Source organism: Stegostoma tigrinum, chromosome 4 (genome assembly GCF_030684315.1).
Source record: "Stegostoma tigrinum isolate sSteTig4 chromosome 4, sSteTig4.hap1, whole genome shotgun sequence".
Taxonomy (NCBI): Eukaryota; Metazoa; Chordata; class Chondrichthyes; order Orectolobiformes; family Stegostomatidae; genus Stegostoma; species Stegostoma tigrinum.
The window spans coordinates 79,615,899-79,635,751 of NC_081357.1; the positions used below are offsets into that span (position 1 = coordinate 79,615,899).

The window sequence follows — 19,853 nt, forward strand, 5'->3', positions numbered from 1 at the left end:
TATTCCAGAACCCTCACCCCATCCCCCTCTCTGATGAAGGGTCTAGGCCTGAAACATCAGCATTTATGCTCCTGAAATGCTGCTGGGCCTGCTGTGTTCATCCAGCCTCACATTTCATTATCTTGGATTCTCCAGCATCTGCAGTTCCCATTATCAGGGATCTAGTACAGAATGGTTGCAACTCAGTTTGGGACCTCCTGCTGAGCTTTATAAGGAGCTTAGCCCCTTTCTGTTCCAAAGCTAAGATTTTGGATTAGTTCAATGATTTTTCTAATTCTGTTTTTTATATTTCAACTTAATTGGTGAGGAAAATGCTGTGGTCGATCAGAAAGGGATATGGAAGTGATAGGATTGATTGCTTTACTGGTGGTTCTTGCTGTTGGACTTACAGGGGTAGTTTTATCTAATTGTTCAGGAGCATTTTGCAGCAAATTAGTGTGTTCAATCCATGGTATCATAGTTGTTTAAATAATAAGAATGACAATAATTCCACATATATAAACACCAAGGATTGAATTACACTGCCTTCCATCTGGTGTATGAGGAAAACATTTTTAAAAATTATGATGTACACTTGATGCAAATCTCAAACAAAATTGATATTAACAGCAATAATTAAGGCACTTATTCAACCTAAAATATAACTTCTATGTATTATTTATTTGACAGGACAAACAGTGGATTGATTTTACAATGCTTGGAACTCACTGGAGACAGTAACTTTTTGAAATTCAAAATCCTGGATACTTACAAAGAGAATGAAGCCACAAGATTCTAGTTTTTAAATAGGAGAATTTATACAGTACAAGAGACAATAAAGCAAACACTGATATCTTCTAATCTTTAACATCTAGAAATTTACCCAAATTTAATATGATTCCACAGATAAATTTTGACTAATATAAGCTTTAAAGTACACAGTTCCCAAGGCAGACTGGATGGAAAGCCTGCCTCAGGCTACACCCAGACTCCAGGTGAAGTTCCCCAGTTTGTTACAGTTCCAGACAGAATACTCCAAATCATTAGTCTCCGAGGTGTGGAGGGATGAACTGGCTTCCACTCTTTAGTCAATTTCCCTTTGGTAGGTTTCAATGAGGTTAATTTAAAAGTGTATCCCTTCCCTTATGTATATCTTTCTCCCAAACCTAAACAAATGTAAGTTTTAAAAGGTGGCCAATTTAACCAGGCATCCTTGAATTATCAAAGACTGAGTTTAATTTTATTAAACATGAGAAGAATTACTAATACAACATATATACACCCTCACCTCCTACCTACCAGCCTCATCCTGCCTCCTTGACCTGTCCGTCCTCCATGGATTGACCTTTCCCCACCCTAATTCCCCACCTACGCTCACCTTTACTGGCTCCATCCCTGCCTCTTTGACCTGTCTGTCTCCTCTCCACCTATCTTCTCCTTTATCCATCTCCCATCCGCGTCCCCCTCTCTCTCTATTTATTTCAGAATCCCCTTCCCCTCCCCCATTTCTTAAGAAGGGTCCAGATCAGAAACTTCAGCTTTCCTGCTCCTCTGATGCTGCTTGGCCTGATGTGTTCATCCAGCTCCACACCTTGCTATCATACATTCAACTAGATGAGAATTGACAGGTGAGTCCAATAGGATAAAAGTTTAAAAAAACAACTGATATACAATTTAGTTCCTGAAATGTCACAAGGAAGATTGTGGCTATTGCACTGGAGATTACTTGGTACTGAAACAGTCAGTTTTCTGATCCTTAGATTTGCAGGTTGGTTGAGATTCTGTAGTGCTGATTACCTTTGACTGTGGTTGAATTCCAGCATTCAGGTGAGAGGTAGTCCTTTGACTAGTTCTTTGAGAATGTGACTAGAAAAGTTGATGAGGGTCGAGCTGTGGATGTGGTGTATATAGACTTCAGTAAGGCATTTGATAAGGTTCCCCATGGTAGGCTCATTCAGAAGGTCAGAAGGAATGGGATACAGGGGAACTTAGCTGTCTGGATACAGAATTGGCTGGCCAACAGAAGACAGTGAGTGGTAGTAGAAGGAAAATATTCTGCCTGGAAGTCAGTGGTGAGTGGTGTTCCACAGGGCTCTGTCCTTGGGCCTCTACTGTTTGTAATTTTTATTAATGACTTGGATGAGGGGATTGAAGGATGGGTCAGCAAGTTTGCAGATGACACGAAGGTTGGAGGTGTCGTTGACAGTATAGAGGGCTGTTGTAGGCTGCAGCGGGACATTGACAGGATGCAGAGATGGGCTGAGAGGTGGCAGATGGAGTTCAACCTGGATAAATGCGAGGTGATGCTTTTTGGAAGGTCAAATTTGAAAGCTGAGTACAGGATTAAGGATAGGATTCTTGGCAGTGTGGAGGGACAGAGGGATCCTGGCGTGCAGATATATAGGTCCCTTAAAATGGCCACCCAAGTGGACAGGGTTGTTAAGAAAGCATATGGCGTTTTGGCTTTCATTAACAGGGGGATTGAGTTTAAGAGTCGTGAGATCTTGTTGCAGCTCTATAAAACTTTGGTCAGACCGTACTTGGAATTCGCGTCCAGTTCTGGTCGCCCTATTATAGGAAAGATGTGGATGCTTTGGAGAGGGTTCAGAGGAGGTTTACCAGGCTGCTGCCTGGACTGGAGGGTTTATCTTATGAACAGAGATTGACTGAGCTCGGACTCTTTTCATTGGAGAAAAGGAGGAGGAGAGGGGACCTAATTGAGGTATACAAGATAATGAGAGGCATAGATAGAGTTGATAGCCAGAGACTATTTCCCAGGGCAGAAATGGCTAACACGAGGGGTCATAGTTTTAAGCTGGTTGGAGGAAAGTATAGAGGGGATGTCAGAGGCGGGTTCTTTACACAGAGACTTGAGAGAGCATGGAATGCGTTGCCAGCAGCAGTTGTGGAAGCAAGGTCATTGGGGACATTTAAGAGACTGCTGGACATGCATATGGTCACAGAAATTTGAGGGTGCATACATGAGGATCAATGGTCGGCACAACATTGTGGGCTGAAGGGCCTGTTCTGTGCTGTACTGTTCTATGTTCTATGTCTCTATGTTCTAATTGCCCTGTTTCCCTTTTGTCTGGCTGCTGGAGAGCTGACTTCTAGCACTTAGAGTGCAACACTGCAGTGACTAGTGCTTAGTTTTTCAGCTGTGATTTTCACAGCATGCTATCACTCAAACCCAGGCTGGTACACACTAGAACATTTAAAAGACAAAGTGCAAATGTGCCTACAGTTTGGGACATAACCTACAGGGAGTGACTTGCTGTTGAGCAGGGATTTGCCAGCTTATTATCTTTGTAGTCATAAGGGGTCATGGTCCAGTTTTGAATTGCCTCTTCCACCCATTTGAAGGGCTATTGTGTGAGTTCCCTTTGCATGTCTAGGTGTAAAATTCGTGGCGGTCTCTCTCTCTCTCTCTCTCTCTCTCTAGAAAGCCAAAGTACTTCACAGCCATTTTAGGCTGTGCAGCCATCATTTTAAAAACAAATCTTGACAGTACTTTGTGGTTCTGATCCATGGTTATGATACTTAGGACCCAGGGACTGTGTTCAAAGTTTAAAAATAAATATTAAACAATAAAAGATCACTCATACTCTCAACCTTTCAATATCACATCCACGCCAACCCACATCCCTGAGCAAGCCTCATATGATACCTCATACATCCTGTACCACCTTATGCATATCTACCCATTCTCCATGGCTATTAATACCCAATGGCTTCTAATACCCTCCTGCCAAGTTGGTGCTACTTTCACCAACCGCAACCACCTCCTTTGCTTGTCAAGTCACCAAGTATTCACAGACATCCATACATATAGCAGAAAGAAACATTTGGTTCTATCACTTAAATCTCTATTACTGACTATGTTCTGTTCAGAAAAGCACTCTCATTTATAAACATTTTGACAATTATCAACACTTCTTGACAGGTTAACACTTGTTGAAACTATTGACAATTCTTAACAGAGTCGTAGAGTCAGGCTCTTTGGTCTAACCAGTCCATGCCAACCATGTTCCCAAACTAAACTAGTACCACCTGCCTGGGCTTGGCTCATCTCCCTCAAAACCTTTCCTATTCATGAACTTATCCAAATATCTTTTAAATGTTCTCACAGTACCTGCATCCATGACTTTCTCTGGCAGTTCATCCTGCACACGAGCCATTCACTGTGTTAAAACGTTGGCCCTCGTCCTTTTTAAATCTTCCTCCTCTCACCTTAAAAATATGGTCTCTAGTTTTGAACTTCCCCTACTTAGGGAAATGAACCTTGCTATTCATGGGGCAGCACGGTGGCTCAGTGGTTAGCAATGCAGCGTCGCAGCGTCACAGCGCCAGGGACCCGGGTTCGATTCCAGCCTCATGTGACTGTCTGTGTGGAGTTTGCACATTCTCCCTGTGTCTGCGTGGGTTTCCTCCGGGTGCTCCGGTTTCTTCCCACAGTCCAAAGATGCGCAGGCTAGGTGGATCGGCCATGCTAAATTGCCCATAGTGTTCAGGGGTGTGTGGGTTACAGGGGATGGATCTGGGTGGGATGCTTCAAAGGGCAGTGTGGACTTGTTGGGGCGATGGGCCTGTTTCCACACTGTAGGGAATTTAATCTAATCTTACCTATGGCCCCTCATAATTTTATAAACCTCAGTTAAGTCACCCTTCAACCTCCTATGCTCCAGTGAAAAATGTCCTAGCCTTTTCCGTCTATGTTTATAACTCAAACCCTCCATTCACAGCAATATCCTGGTAAATCTTTTTTGAACCCACTCCAGTTTAATAATATCCTTCCTACAACTAGGCAACCAGAACTGCACACAGTACTCCAGAAGTGCCTCACCAACATCCTGTATGTGTTCTGTATCTAGGAGCTCTGTACCATGGGAGAACGCGGTGTGGACACATTTCTTACACATTTCAGGATTAACCTTCATGGGACTTTGCTGTCGGCAATGAAATATGAGGAAGACCACAGCGGCATTTATCCCTCTCAGTGTGAGCTTGGAGGACCACACCCAGGCTGAAATTTTGTTTTGGCATGCCCCGAGACTGCCCTTCCTGAGTTCCAGCCACATAATTTGCAATTTAGAGATTTAAGTGATAGAACCATATTAGCTGTTAACAATTTAGACAGTTCTAGATAGGATTGTGCATCAAAGGTACATAAACTATCTATACTTAGCGGTTCCAAACGACACCTGACCTATCCCCAAAATAATCCCTAACTACCAGCTGACAACTTCCTCCACAAATGACCCCTGACCTAAACCCCCAACGTACCTTTGGACTATATCATTCGTGCACCTCAGTACTCCAAAGGAGTACTTGACTATACAAACGAAATGCATGAGAGCTAACTTGCTTGTACTTTCTTTATATTGGAACAGAGTAGACAATTCAGTCCCTACAGCCGGTTCCACCATTCAGTAAGATCATGGCTGGTCTGTAGCATAACTCCAAACACCTGCTTTCGGCCCTAAATCCCTCAAAATTTTGTTAAGCAAAAGTATTATCTATCTCAGATTTAAAAGTAACAGTTGATCCAGCATCTACAGTCATTTGTTGAAGAGAGTTCCGAAATACCACACCCTTCTGCATAGACGTGCTTCCTAACAACTCTCATGAACAATCTGGCCCTCATTTTTAAACTATATCCACTAGATCTACAATCCTCAACCTGTGAAAATAGTTTAACTTTCGCCACCCTGTCTTTTCCTGTTAGTATGTTGAAGACTTCAATCAAACGCACCTTAATCTTCTAAATCAGGCCTCATTTGTATGATCCCTCCCCATTATTTAGCATCTGAAGTCCAGGCATCTTTCTTGTAATCTTAAACGTACTCCTTCCAATGCCAAAATATCCTTCCTAAGAAATGGTGACCAGCTCTGCTCTTAGTAATAGGGATAATGGGAACTGCAGATGCTGGAGAATCTAAGATAACAACGTGTGTAGCTGGATGAACACAGCAGGCCAAGCAGCATCTCAGGAGCACAAAAGCTGACGTTTCGGGCCTAGGCCCTTCATCTGATGAAGGGTCTAGGCCCGAAACGTCAGCTTTTGTGCTCCTGAGATGCTGCTTGGCCTGCTGTGTTCATCCAGCTACACACTCCGCTCTTAGTACTGTCAGTTCTGCTATTAAGATTAGATTACCTACAGTGTGGAAACAGGCCTTTCGGCCCAACAAGTCCACACCACCCCTTGAAGCATCCCACCCAGACCCATCCCCCTATAACCCACACACCCCTGAACACTACGGGCAATTTAGCATGGCCGATCCACCTAGCCTGCACATCTTTGGACTGTGGGAGGAAACCGGAGCACCCAGACACGGGGAGAATGTGCAAACTCCACACAGACAGTTGCCTGAGGCTTCGAATCAAACTCGGGTCCTTGGCGCTGTGAGGCTGCAGTGCTAACCACTGAGCCACTGTGCCACCCTTAATATCGTTTGCTTCTTCAATGCAAATTGGCTTTAGCGTGTTTGAAGAATTTAGACTTCTATTTGTGGAACACAAACTTTTCTTATCTGTATTGGCTATAATGCGATTCTGGCCACATTCATTTAAATGGCATGGCTATTGTGAGATTTTCTTAGAGCACGAGATTGCATGAGAATGGAACTATCACGCTATATCATAACCGATTGTCCTCCACGTAATCTAACCAGGGTTTTGTATCACTGCAACATAAATTCTGCATCCTTGTACGCCAGTTCTCTAGATATAAAGACCAGCATTTCATTAGCTTTCTTGATTATTTTCTGCATCTGTGACATTTTAAAGATCCTGAACTAAAGTCTCCTTGGACATCTGCTGTATTTAACTTGATACCATCTAGAAAGTACCCCGATTGCCCATTACCACTGGTCACATCCTGGCAATTTAAGAACCACCAATTATCTCTATTTTCTATCGCCTGCCACTCAACCAATTTACCAGCCATATCAGTAATTTGTCTCCAATTCCATGGGTTGCTACCTTAGTTTACAGTCTCTTATGTGGGGCTTTAGCAAATGCCTTCTAGAAGGCTATATAAACAACATCCATAGACATTGCCCGTCTACTATCTTAGTCACTTTTTCAAAAAATTAAAGGTAGTGAGTTGACAATGACCCACTTGTCATTAATCCATGCTGGCTCTCACTGTTCAGCTAAAGAAATTAAAGTTGTTCCTTTACCCCATCACTAATTATAGACTCCAACAATTTCCACACCACATATGTTAGGCTAATGTCTGTAATTCCCCGGTTTTCCTCTTTCACCCTATTTAAAAAGTGGAGTGTCACGAGCAATTTTCCAATCCAGTGGGGCAACTCGTATATCTAGGGAACTCTGAAGGGTTAAATTTTAGATTATCTATAATCTGCTCCCCTCCTTCCTTTAACACCCTTGGTTGAAAGTCATGAGGTCCGAGGGATTTGTCACACTTTAATTCTATCTACTTCCTCACTACTGATGTTTTATTTACATTTATTTTATTCAGTCCATATTCCTGATCTGCTATTAATTTACTTCTGGCAACTATCCTCTTTCACTACTGCAAATACTGAGGAAAAGTAATTATTCAATATGTCTCAGAGATAGTGGGAACTGCCGATGCTGGAGATCTGAGATAACAAGGTGTAGAACTGGATGAACACAGCAGGCCAAGCAACATCAGAGGAGCAGGAAAGCTGACGTTTCAGATCTGGACGCTTCTTCAGAAAACCCTTCTTTCTGAAGAAGGGTCCAGATCCGAAACGTCAGCTTTCCTGCTCCTCTGATGGTGCTTGGCCTGCTGTATTCATCCAGCTATACACCTTGTTATCTCAGATTGCCAGGATCGGCAATTCCCACTATCTCTGAGTGAGTTTTAATCCCACTGCAAAGCCATTTTCTGAAGAAGGGTCCAGACCTGAAACGTCAGCTTTCCTGCTCCTCTGATGCTGCTTGGCCAGCCATGTTACAGCTCTACACTTTGTTATTCAATATATCTGACATTTACCCACAGTCACTGGTAATATTCTCACTTTCAGTCTTTAGTGGGCCAATATCACTCTGGGTGACCCACTTTGCCTATATGTTCCCTTTATGGAATTATGGTGGCTCAGTGGTTAGTACTGCTGTCTCACGGTACCAGGGAACTGGGTTCAATAAGAGCCACAGGCAGTTGTCTGTGTGGAGTTTGCACATTCTCCCAGTGTCTGCATGATTTCCTCCAGATGCTCTGATTTCGTCCCACAGTCCAGATGTGCAGGCTAGGTAGAATGGCCGTATTGCCCAGGGAGATGCAAACTGGATGAATTAGCCATTGAAATGCAGGGTTACAGGGATAGGGTTGGGGTGGGTGTCCGGTGTGATGCTCTCCAGAGGGTCAGTGTGCCCACAATGGGCCGAGTGGCCTGCTTCCACACTGTACATGTTGTAACTCTCCCTGACTCTTCCTAATATAGGTACACTCCGACAAGGCCATCAGTTTAATTGGGACAAGGTAACCAGAGTAGGCCAAGCCAAACATAGACACGCATGGGAATTCCTACAGGCTTGGTTCTCCTCCTGTAATGCAATTAACAAACATATGTAATTGGGCCCCATATACAAACCCATGCAGATCAAAACCTAAAATGACACTACACACTATAACAGACTGGACAGTATAAATTCCAAGTGGAGTAGAATAACATCACTTCATTGGAGACTGCACTGATGATGGTGCCTAGCATGTCGACGAAGTGTCTGAGCGAAAAACAAGCCAGCTTGGCAACAACACAGCAACCTCACCCATTACTCGAGCAACAGATCTTTGCCAAAACTTTAAAAATAAGAAATGGTTGGTTCAGGGGCTGGATGTGAGATTACTGACTTCTTTTGGCATTTTTGCCACAACAGAGGCACTCCCCATAATGGTGAAAATTGAAAAATATTTGGTACAGTTAGGTGAACTATTCTATTAATCCATCAAATGTACTGAAATTGTGATGTGTTTATTGATCAATAAAATAGAATTCTGTTTAGGAAATAAATGTAACTGTCCGATAGTTTAATCCTTGGATCTAAAGATTTAAATCTAGTTTAATGCACATTAACAATTTATTTCATGAAGGCAATATTTTACGATCCATCTACAATAGCTTTGGCAGATGATGCGATTATGTGGTATTTGCAATGCCAATTCTAGAATATTATGGCATAACTCAGTGGTAATGTGCTACACATATTAAATGTGGAAAAACCTAGATCCTTTATATGATTCGTTATTGTGAAGCGTGCAGTGACCTATTTTACCTCATTAATTCTGTAACCATTTTATAAATCTCTGATCTCTTTCAAAAACACTTCCATCATTTTAAGAGAGAAAAAACTTAAACAAGAAGGACAGTTTAGTTATTGCTTAAAAACAGATATTGAAAACTGAAATTGCTCATTTGCAATTCTAAAATTTACCAAAAGGAATGCATGAATGAAATGCAATACAGTTGCAACTGAAAGTCAATGTAATGTTTGAAACTTACTACTTGAATGTGCACATCACTTTTCTGTAATGCTAATCATTCAGTTTATGAAGTATAACTAGAAATAAAGAACTACAGACAATGCTACTGCATTTAATATTTCATAGGTACTTCAGAGAATGACAAAAAAATTAAAATCCTTACCAACCATACAAGTGAAATAACTGCACAAGTTATGATCACATGCATCTGATTGCATTTAAATTCTCCAATTGGTCACTTGGAGCCAGGCACAATGCTATCTCGCTTCCTCTCTTGGAGAAGGAGCAAAGTCTTCAACATGAATAAACGATAAACCATCTTGGACCTTCAGGATAAGTATGGTCAACAACTTTCAGTTATTCCAGAAGGAAATGCCAACACGCTCAAGAGGTTATCAAAGTATCCAGGCTTTACTGTCTCTACCTCTCCCTCACTATCTAATTATTATACTCACCATATGAAGTATCTACCTTCGCGTTCAACCTTTGGTTTCTCTGATTCTCTCTTCATTTCTTTTATTGAGAAGTGCCACAATCAAATGCATCATGCCCCTTGGAAGCTCAGGCAACAACAGATGAAGAAATATCAGCATTAGCACACCACTACTTCATAGGTGGGGTGGGGTGCAGTGCCACAAACACTGATGAATGGCACAAATCCACTTTGTGAATTACGACTCTGTTCACACTATGGTGATAATATCCCTTTATTTTTGAGTATTTCCATGATTCTCATGGATGTAAGAATAAGCGATTGCAATCCACCATGACCAAAAAATTTCTAAACCATCTCTGTATCATCATTTGCATCCTCTCCTCATTTTACTATATTGAAGCATTTCTTCCAATTTGGATTCTGTTCACCTTCATCTCCTGTCAGTCTAAAGTCATCTGCTACTGATGTATCCTGTAACAATAATTTCAGCTTTTTCTGACCATTTCAATTGCCCCCAATCTCCAGTCTCAAACTCCCAATCAAAATATCCACAACAAAATATCAGAAATTGAAGTGTGTAAACAAAAAGGAGAGAGATCAAAAGGATGCTGGGCTTTTCTTTGTCACCTACAATGATCCTGAAGTAGTGGGTCAGGTCAGCAAGAATTATCAATACTTTTGGGAATATGGCGGTTTCCTCATCTCAACACTCACCTACAGTTGCCCTATTCAGTGAAATGGTAAGCAGTCCTCCACCCAAATCTACAATTCTTTCAATACTAGTTTCTTAGCCATAAAAACAATAAAAAGAATCTTTCTTTAATGCCTGAAAGAAATTTTCCTATTTTATTCACAACAGCGTTCATTTAGTCTTTAATTCATGCAGACTCCAAAAGAATCCAGACAATCAGAAGAGCAGAGGACCTGTTGGAATATGATATGGTCAAACTACAAGTGAGTCGATCTGATGTTCTACCTCATCATTTCAAGTTTTGGATCACATGTGAGCCCAGTCTGCTCACATCACTGAATTTATTTACCTCTACTGCTCTGCTAACCTTGAAAACTCCATGAAACATATCAACAGAGATAGCAAGAACTGCAGATGCTGGAGTCAGGGACAACACAGTATGGAAGTGGAGGAACTCAGCAGGCCAGGTAGCTTCAGAGGAGCACAAAAGTTGACGTTTCGAGTCAGGACCCTTCTTCAGAAACATATCGACAGTTGTCGAACAAAACAGAATCTATCAGCTGTAACATTCCAGGTATTGAAAGTAATCTTTAAATCAGAATTGCACTGGAGAGGAATTATCAATTTAATTTCTCAACAATTATTTTCCTAAACAATGGGCTACATGTCTTTTCAGAAACGATTATTAACCACAACTTGAACCTGAACAGAAATCCAAAAGGAAACACTGCCTTTTTTAATAAGACTATTTATATCTGCAAATACAATAGATATTTTTTCTACATTTCCAGCTACATAGATGGCAATTGCACTGAAACTCACAAAGTAATAGACCAGCTTAAGGGATTATATAAAAAGTGCTAGTGAATTCAAAATTCAATGAAAGCACACATTGTGCAAATACATTAGCTCCATAACTGTCTCTGCATGCTGCAACTTTCATGATTTAATGGTTAATATTTAATGCCTGTCTTTGAAGGGTTTCCTCTTCCCTCCCAGTTACATTTCTCATCACAGAAAAGTTCCTAATCATGAAAGCCAGAAAATTGCTCCCATGCAGATGTTACTGTGGTGTTCACTGCCTGAACACGTACAAAAAGCAGCCTGTGACATTATGCCCTTTTATTTATTTACGTATCTCCCAGAGGTGAGCAACTTAACTGTACAACCCACCCCGTTGAGGGGAACCAAAAGTGAAAATGTATTCGGCCTATGACTAATTTTGTTTGTCTGAGAGATGTAAGCAGTGGGCATACGGTGAGTTCAAATCAGCACTCTAATTCTGCTACAATGCAGCATTGGCATGCTATCAAGTAATGCACCATTTTCAGTTCACTTAATATCTATTGTCAGATTTTGGGTACATCTCTGGTAGCTATCAGAAACCAAATATTGAAGTCTAACAAATTGTCACCTTTCTCATTTATTTTCTTAACATCAAATCCTAAACCAGTTTAAAGAACTTTGTTTAATTTTTCCCTCTCATAAAAGGAACAAAAATAAGAAGACATAGATTTAAAGTGATATGCAAAAGAAGCAAGGATGATGTGAGAAAAATGTTTTCATGCAATGAATACTTAGGGTATGTAACATACTTCCCATGGTGGAGGCAGGTTCAATGAACCGACAACCTGCCCTGGACTTCCCATGTAGATGTGACAATCTAGAAGGTACAACAACGCAATTTCTTCCACAGGCAATTTGGCATGTCCATAAGGTCCCTATGCACCGTTGAAAGCATATTGTCTAGGTGCATAATGGTCTATTGTAGCAACCCAGGACCGTAAGAAACAACAGAAGGACGTGTGCACAGCCCAAACCATCATGGAAGCCAATCTCCATCCATGGGCTACATTTACATGCCTTGCTGCTGCAGAACTGATGACCCATCACACCCTGGTAATGACCTCCTACAACCTCTTCCATCAGGAACAAAATGCAGAAGCTTGAACATATGCACAAGCAGGTTCAGAAGCAGGTTCAGAAACAGCTTCTTTCCGGCCGCTATCAGACTGTTGAATTGACTCTGGCCTCAAATAATGTAACCTGCATTGTAATCTGTACGCCTTTAAGTCTTCTTGATCTGTACATCCTTTGCTTACTGTGAACTGCCTGTGCTGCTAATCAACAAAGCTTTTCACTGTATTTTGGTATACGTAACAATAAAATCAGTAAATCAATCAATCAACTCAGGCCTCCAAGAGGGAATGGGATGTTTATTTGAATAGACAGAATATGCAAGGGTATGAGAAAAAGCAGGAGTTTGTCACTATGTAATGATGCTCATTTGAAAAGCAGGCGCAATGGGTTGAACAGGCTCCATCTGCACCATAACAATTTGTGATTCTGTGGTTATTTCTATTCCACATCCTTCTGTGCTATCAACCTCTACAGTTATACATCTTGTCAACACTTTTACAGACCAATTATTTTTTGAAATGCTTTATGTTCTGTTTCAACTTTCAAAAATTATAAACAAATAGCCTCAAGGTGATAAGAAATTAAGTAACATCGTATATGTGGTTCATCAAGCTCCATCCAAGAATCCTTGTCCAACATGAGAATAAGAGAAGGCAGAACAATGGATGCTCTGAGCCACCATCAGTTGTTTTATTTTCACAGCTAAATTTAAGTGAAGCTACATACAAATGTAAACAGGAAGACAGTATACAGCATCAGGAACTAAAATTAGACATTGTATAAAATGGACCCAAAATCTTATCATTCCATTCTTCACAATGAATATAAAACAATTTCGTCTGGATTAGTGATAATGGGAACTGCAGATGCTGGAGAATCCAAGATAACAAAGTGTGGAGCTGGATGAACACAGCAGGCCAAGCAGCATCTCAGGAGCACAAAAGCTGACGTTTCGGGCCTAGACCGTTCATCAGAGAGGGGAATGGGGAGAGGGAACTGGAATAAATAGGGAGGGGGGGGGGCGGACCAAAGATGCAGAGAAAACAAGATAGGTAGAGAGGACAGTATAGGTGAGGAGGTAGGGAGGGGGTAGATCAGTCCAGGGAAGATGGACAGGTCAAGGAGGTGGGATGAGGTGGGAGGTAGGAAATGGAGGTACGGCTTGAGGTGGGAGGAAGGGATGGGTGAGAGGAAGAACAGGTTAGGGAAGTGGAGACAGGCTGGGCTGGTTTTGGGATGCAGAGTGGGGAGGGGACGAGCTGGGCTGGTTTTGTGATGCAGTGGGGTGAGGGGAAGAACTGGGCTGGTTTTGGGATGCGGTGGGGTAAGGGGAGATTTTGAAGCTTGTGAAGTCCACATTGATACCATTGGGCTGCAGGGTTCCCAAGCGGAATATGAGTTGCTGTTCCTGCAACCTGCGGGTGGCATCACTGTGGCACTGCAGGAAGCCCAAGATGGACATGTCGTCTGAGGAATGGGAGGGGGAGTTGAAATGGTTCGTGACTGGGAGGTGCAGTTGTTTGTTGCAAACCGAGCGGAGGTGTTCTGCAAAGCAGTCCCCAAGCTAGAAACTGATGTCCATTTCAAGCCCACTGACTCCCACAGCTACCTAGAATACACCTCCTCCCACCTACCCTCCTGCAAAAATTCCATCCCCTATTCCCAATTCCTCCGCCTCCACCGCATCTGCTCCCAGGATGAGGCATTCCACTCCCGCACATCCCAGATGTCCACGTTCTTCAAGGACCGCAACATTCCCCCCACAGCGGTCGAGAACGCCCTTGACTGCGTCTCCGGCATTTCCCGCAACACACTCCTCACACCCGCCCCCGACACAACCACCCAAAACAGGATCCCCCTCGTTCTCACATACCACCCCACCAACCTCCTCATACAACGCATCATCCTCCGACACTTCCGCCATCTACAATCCGACCCCACCACCCAAGACATTTTTTCATCCCCACCCTTGTCTGCTTTCCAGAGAGACCACTCTCTCCGCGACTCCCTTGTCCGCTCCACATTCCCCTCCAACCCCACCACACCCGGCACCTTCCCCTGCAACCGCAGGAAGTGCTACACTTGCCCCCACACCTCCTCCCTCACCCCTATCCCAGGCCCCAAGATGACATTCCATATCAAGCAGATGTTCACCTGCACATCTGCCAATGTGGTATATTGTATCCATTGCACCCGGTGTGGCTTCCTCTACATTGGGCAAACCAAGCGGAGGCTTGGGGACCGCTTTGCTGAACACCTCCGCTCAGTTCTCAACAAACAACTGCACCTCCCAGTCACGAACCATTTCAACTCCCCCTCCCATTCCTCAGACGACATGTCCATCATGGGCTTCCTGCAGTGCCACAGTGATGCCACCTGCAGGTTGCAGGAACAGCAACTCATATTCCGCTTGGGAACCCTGCAGCCCAATGGTATCAATGTGGACTTCACAAGCTTCAAAATCTCCCCTTACCCCACCGCATCCCAAAACCAGCCCAGTTCTTCCCCTCACCCCACTGCATCACAAAACCAGCCCAGCTCGTCCCCTCCCCACGCTGCATCCCAAAACCAGCCCAGCCTGTCTCCACTTCCCTAACCTGTTCTTCCTCTCACCCATCCCTTCCTCCCACCTCAAGCCGTACCTCCATTTCCTACCTACCACCTCATCCCACCTCCTTGACTTGTCCATCTTCCCTGGACTGAACTACCCCCTCTCTACCTCCTCACCTATACTGTCCTCTCTACCTATCTTGTTTTCTCTCCATCTTCGGTCCGCCCCCCTCCCTCCCTATTTATTCCAGTTCCCTCTCCCCATTCCCCTCTCTGATGAACGGTCTAGGCCCGAAACGTCAGCTTTTGTGCTCCTGAGATGCTGCTTGGCCTGCTGTGTTCATCCAGCTCCACACTTTGGTATCTTTCATCTGAATTAGGTTGCTTATTATTGTACACCTTTAAGCACCTGTCTCTTGACAGAACCATGGTTTAAAATTCAGTCAAAGGAAATTGCCTCCAAAGTGCAGTTCAAGTTGGGCATATGCAACATGCATGAAAATATAGTTTGATGTTTTACAGCAGTAAAAAAAACTAATAAAGTTGGTGTGCTGAAGACATTTTTTAAAATTATGGGTAACTATTGTTGGCAGCCTACATCCTACACTTTGCAATAAGGTTATACTCAAGTGATGCACTCTCCAGCAGTATTTTATATTTTAGACATGGCAGATTCAAGGGTGGGTGATTGCATCAACTACCACCCTACGTCGCCCTGGATCAGCATGCCAGTTTCCTAGCATGAGACTGCTGCACTCCTGTTTCAGAGCACATTGAGTGAAGTTCAGACAGGGTCCCACCCAAACTCAAAAGTCACTTAAAACCACTAAGAAGCTTGTTTTCAGCTCTTTCAAGGGTATGATCTGGACTTTTGTTTTGGTGCAATGAACCCAATTCACATCAGAACAACGGCATGGAGAAAGTGGCAGCAATATAGTGGGAGGCAATTGGCAACGGTGTAACAGAGGCAAAAGACAGCATTGAGTGTTGATAGCCCATCATGGCTCAACGTTGACAAAAGAAATGATACAAAATTCCAAGCAATAGTAAAGTGCCAAGGTTCTCTAGAGAAATAGGATACAGTACAGACAAAAATAAATGCAGAATATTCCAGTAACATGCTGCAAGCATATTAGGATCTGAAAAAAATAATGGAAAGACTATCATTTGAAATATTGACCCTCACAGTGGCCCTAATTGCTAGGTATCTGATTTTTCACATGTCTTAGTTTAGGACGTTGTTCAACATTAAAGGCAATATATACATAGAAGCTTCTGTTACTGACAGAGCAAACTAGATCTACCTGAGATGTTCATCTGTACTTTCCCTCTCAGATCATTTATAGACCCATCAGTTCCTTCCCTGTCTGCTGACCTCTGCTCAGGTTGCACTTCAGGTTTGTGGATGAACTTCAGCTGCCTCAGCAGTGGCTGTCATTTAAATCGAGCTGGTTCCTGCCTTGATCCCACCTCCATCCCACATCTGCTGCTGCTGTTAATTAGGTTGCAGAAGCAACTCCTGGCCAAGAATAATTTTGCACCATGTCTGCATTTCTAGATTAGCCTAGTATTAGGACTCAGAAGTCATTCCGACCAAGATTTGAAATCTGCTATTAGCTCTTTCCAAAAAAGAATTGTGGACTCAGACTACATTCTTGTGTGTGAAATTTTCTATGTTAGTTTAAACTTATACTATGGTTGGCAGCTCAATAAATCAGACAAGATATTAATTATAAGTCTATTTTCATACTGCGCATTTAGTTGCATGCGAGCACTGGGATTACTGCAAATAAAATTTTCATTTAATTTTTCATCAGATCAGTGAATTCCAAAAGTCTTTCAAATGCCTTATGTTTAAGAGCAATGATGTGAATTACATTCATTGTTACTTTCATAAACCAATTTGTTTCCTTTTCCCCACAAATATTAAGCTTATACATTTTTTTAGTACAGTACATTTCTGGAACCAGCACATTGTTTCTGAACATAGTTATTTCAAGAAAGATAGTTTGTCACAAGCACCTGTGAAGAAGGGACCAGGCAACACCTGAGAAATGAGCCTTTTTTATTCAAATCTATAACAGAGTTATCTAAGTGGAAGACATACTACTTTAAATCTGCACTCAAAAATAACTTACCAAACACGACCATCTGTAGTCCTTCGGGGAATGGGTCAACTGTCCTATTTCCATTGACATGGTGTTTTGCTGGAAAATAAGAAGCAAGGCTTTTAAAACTAGGGCAAAGAAGTTCATGCTGCCTGAATGAAATACAGAAGAATATCAACTCAATCATTCTTTTTTGGATAGGTGTTTTATTTTACTGTATCAAGGGAACACATTGTGTGGATTTTATTTAACTGTTTTATCCTGTAAATGTGAAGTTACAACAAATCTAACTTCGAAAAAAGGTGTAGCATGATATGAGATTCAAAGTGGCCAAACAAATGCACTTGCATTAATTATAAGGGGGTTTAAACACAACAGTATTAAAACATATTTATTATTATATTATCAAAATATTAATATAAAAAGTGCAAAAATAATTTTATTGAAGTAGCATTGTCTTCTACCTCTCTGCCTACTGATTACAGTATTTCAATAAAAGTAAAAATGAGACTCTGAAAGGTGATGAAAATAAGGTAGCCCTGTAAGTAGACAGTAAAACGTAGCACTAACTTGCAAGTAACAGAGCCAGTGCCAAAGGAAGAAAGCAGCTCCTACAGAATGTGATATTTATCCACTATTCCTAAGCACATTGACATAGACTTGCACTTTAACAACCACTGTGGGCGGTTCCATGAAAACAATATTTAGATCCGCACATTATGAACATGCAGTTTATAGGTGACGGTAGGTTTGTTGAGTTACGCGCAGCCTCAGTTGCAGATGAATGCTGACAGCATTCAGTCCTATCAGAAGAGCAACTCTCTTTATCTCTCCATTGTCCCTGAGTTGCCCGCCTGCTCGTCTGAGATCCATTGCTGGATAAGCAAAAAATTCCTTCAGTTACACACGGGGAAGACAGATGTTATACAGTAGAAGAACTCAAGCCCACCCAGAGCATTGAAGGAGGTAGGTGGGGAACTAACTGGCTGAGGGACAAAACTTCTAACTGGCCATGAGTTAAATGCTTGCCGTTAAATTCTCAGAACATTTCAGATGGGTCTCCTAACTGTAATCAGCAGGAACCTGTTTTGCATTTATTAGTACGTTACACAGGCTCATTAATACCCCAGGTGCTGGAAGTACATTCAGAGCACTATCCTGTTAGCCAAAAACCAAAAACATGCATATTCACAGATTGACTATATGTAATAAGGTATGTTTCTCCACCTCTGACAAGGAAAGCATCTTCTGGCTCCATCAGTAAAAAGAATCTTTTAACAATATTAGGTTCAAGCCTCTTTGCAGTCATCAGCTTATGAGAGAAATCCCAGAGGCATGCTGTTATGAAGTGTTTACAGTGTTAGAAATGAAGTCTGACTGGGCCAAGAATCCAGCTCAAGCAAGGAAGCCACACGAGCTAAACTCCACCAAATCTGACCAGGGCAGGCACGTAGGGCTCAACACAAAAGGGGGCTTAACACAAAAAGAATTTATTATGTTTGTGTCTTTGACTATGCATCCCCCTGCTAAAGGTTTATCAGATATGTAGGAGCTGGTTGTACATGAACAGTTGAATTTTGCAGCTTCTTTGCTGTTTGAAGTGTAAGCCCTGTTGAATGTGTGGTTGCACAGCACCACCACTCTGGTGCCAGTAATGCGACGTATGGTTGGTGCAAAGAAGTGACAGACAACGATGAATATCTGGATGAGAGCCCTCCCATCCAAACCTGTGTGTGGCAGTCCTCTACATTGCCAACAAGACAGTGGTACTTATCCTAATACAGCAGAGGATCCATTATGACATGGAAGCATGGTTCCCTTAAGATATTCTGACTTCTGCAACCATCTCTGTCAAAGTTGACTCTTGCTGTCAGCCATAAAGAAAGAACTTCCCTTTTCTCCTCAATAGTCTTTAGGGCAAATTCTGAAGAGGCACTGCTAAAGTATCACTGCTTTTGACCTGTCTCTGACATCTCTAGGGATTAGTGGGGGCGACGAGCAGAGGTTCTGATGCATAGAATGGAATGATTTTCCGATGTCTAGCTGGAGCCTGCAAGGTCCACACAGGGGACCAAAATTGCTGTTCACACACCATAAGAATTTGTCAGGTACCTGCTCGTAAATATTATAGTATTAGGATTGCAGGGATGACTTGTCCCACCCACAAGTGGGAAGTCCCTCCTGTTCTTCTGCTCAACTCCACACTTCGCTTCAGAAACTAAAACTCTATCTTCGGTCCCCTCAAGTTCTTTCCATAGCTTCCAAGTCTACCCCTCACCGTGGTTGTCTACAACACTACTGTCATATTTAAACTCCTGACCACACATTCATGCCATGACAAAGACTGAGTGTTTCAACCTCAATACCACTATCCAAATCTACCCCACCTCAGCTCATGTGTTGCTTAAATCATCAGCCATTCCTTGTTACATCTCAATTCTCTAACAATTTTATTCCTGCCTGATTAGAGTCCTATCTTCCAAAATTCATATTTGCGAGATCATCCAAAACCATGCTAAATATATCCTAATTTGCACCAAGACCTGTTCACCAAATCCAACATTAGTTACATTCACTCCTGTTCAAATTCTCATGCTTGTTTTCAAATTTGTCCATGATTTTGTTCCTCTCTCTTTAACTTCCTCTTTTTCTGCCTTTTGTTCATTCCCAAATTTAATAATGCCACAATTGGTA

General features: G+C 42.3%; 1 protein-coding gene across 13 annotated transcripts in view; it reads right to left on the reverse strand.

The window, feature by feature from the left end:
• msraa (methionine sulfoxide reductase Aa) overlaps window positions 1-19,853 on the reverse strand; it is a 548,797-nt gene that overhangs the window by 282,449 nt on the left and 246,495 nt on the right. For all 13 annotated transcript variants that reach the window (XR_009445690.1, XM_059645458.1, XM_059645456.1 and 10 more), the window contains one exon: window positions 17,190-17,258. Coding sequence is in view for 12 of the 13 variants with exons in the window: in XM_059645454.1 (XP_059501437.1) it covers window positions 17,190-17,258 (69 nt within the window). In the remaining variant the exon portion in view is untranslated. The remainder of the gene's footprint in view (window positions 1-17,189; window positions 17,259-19,853) is intronic.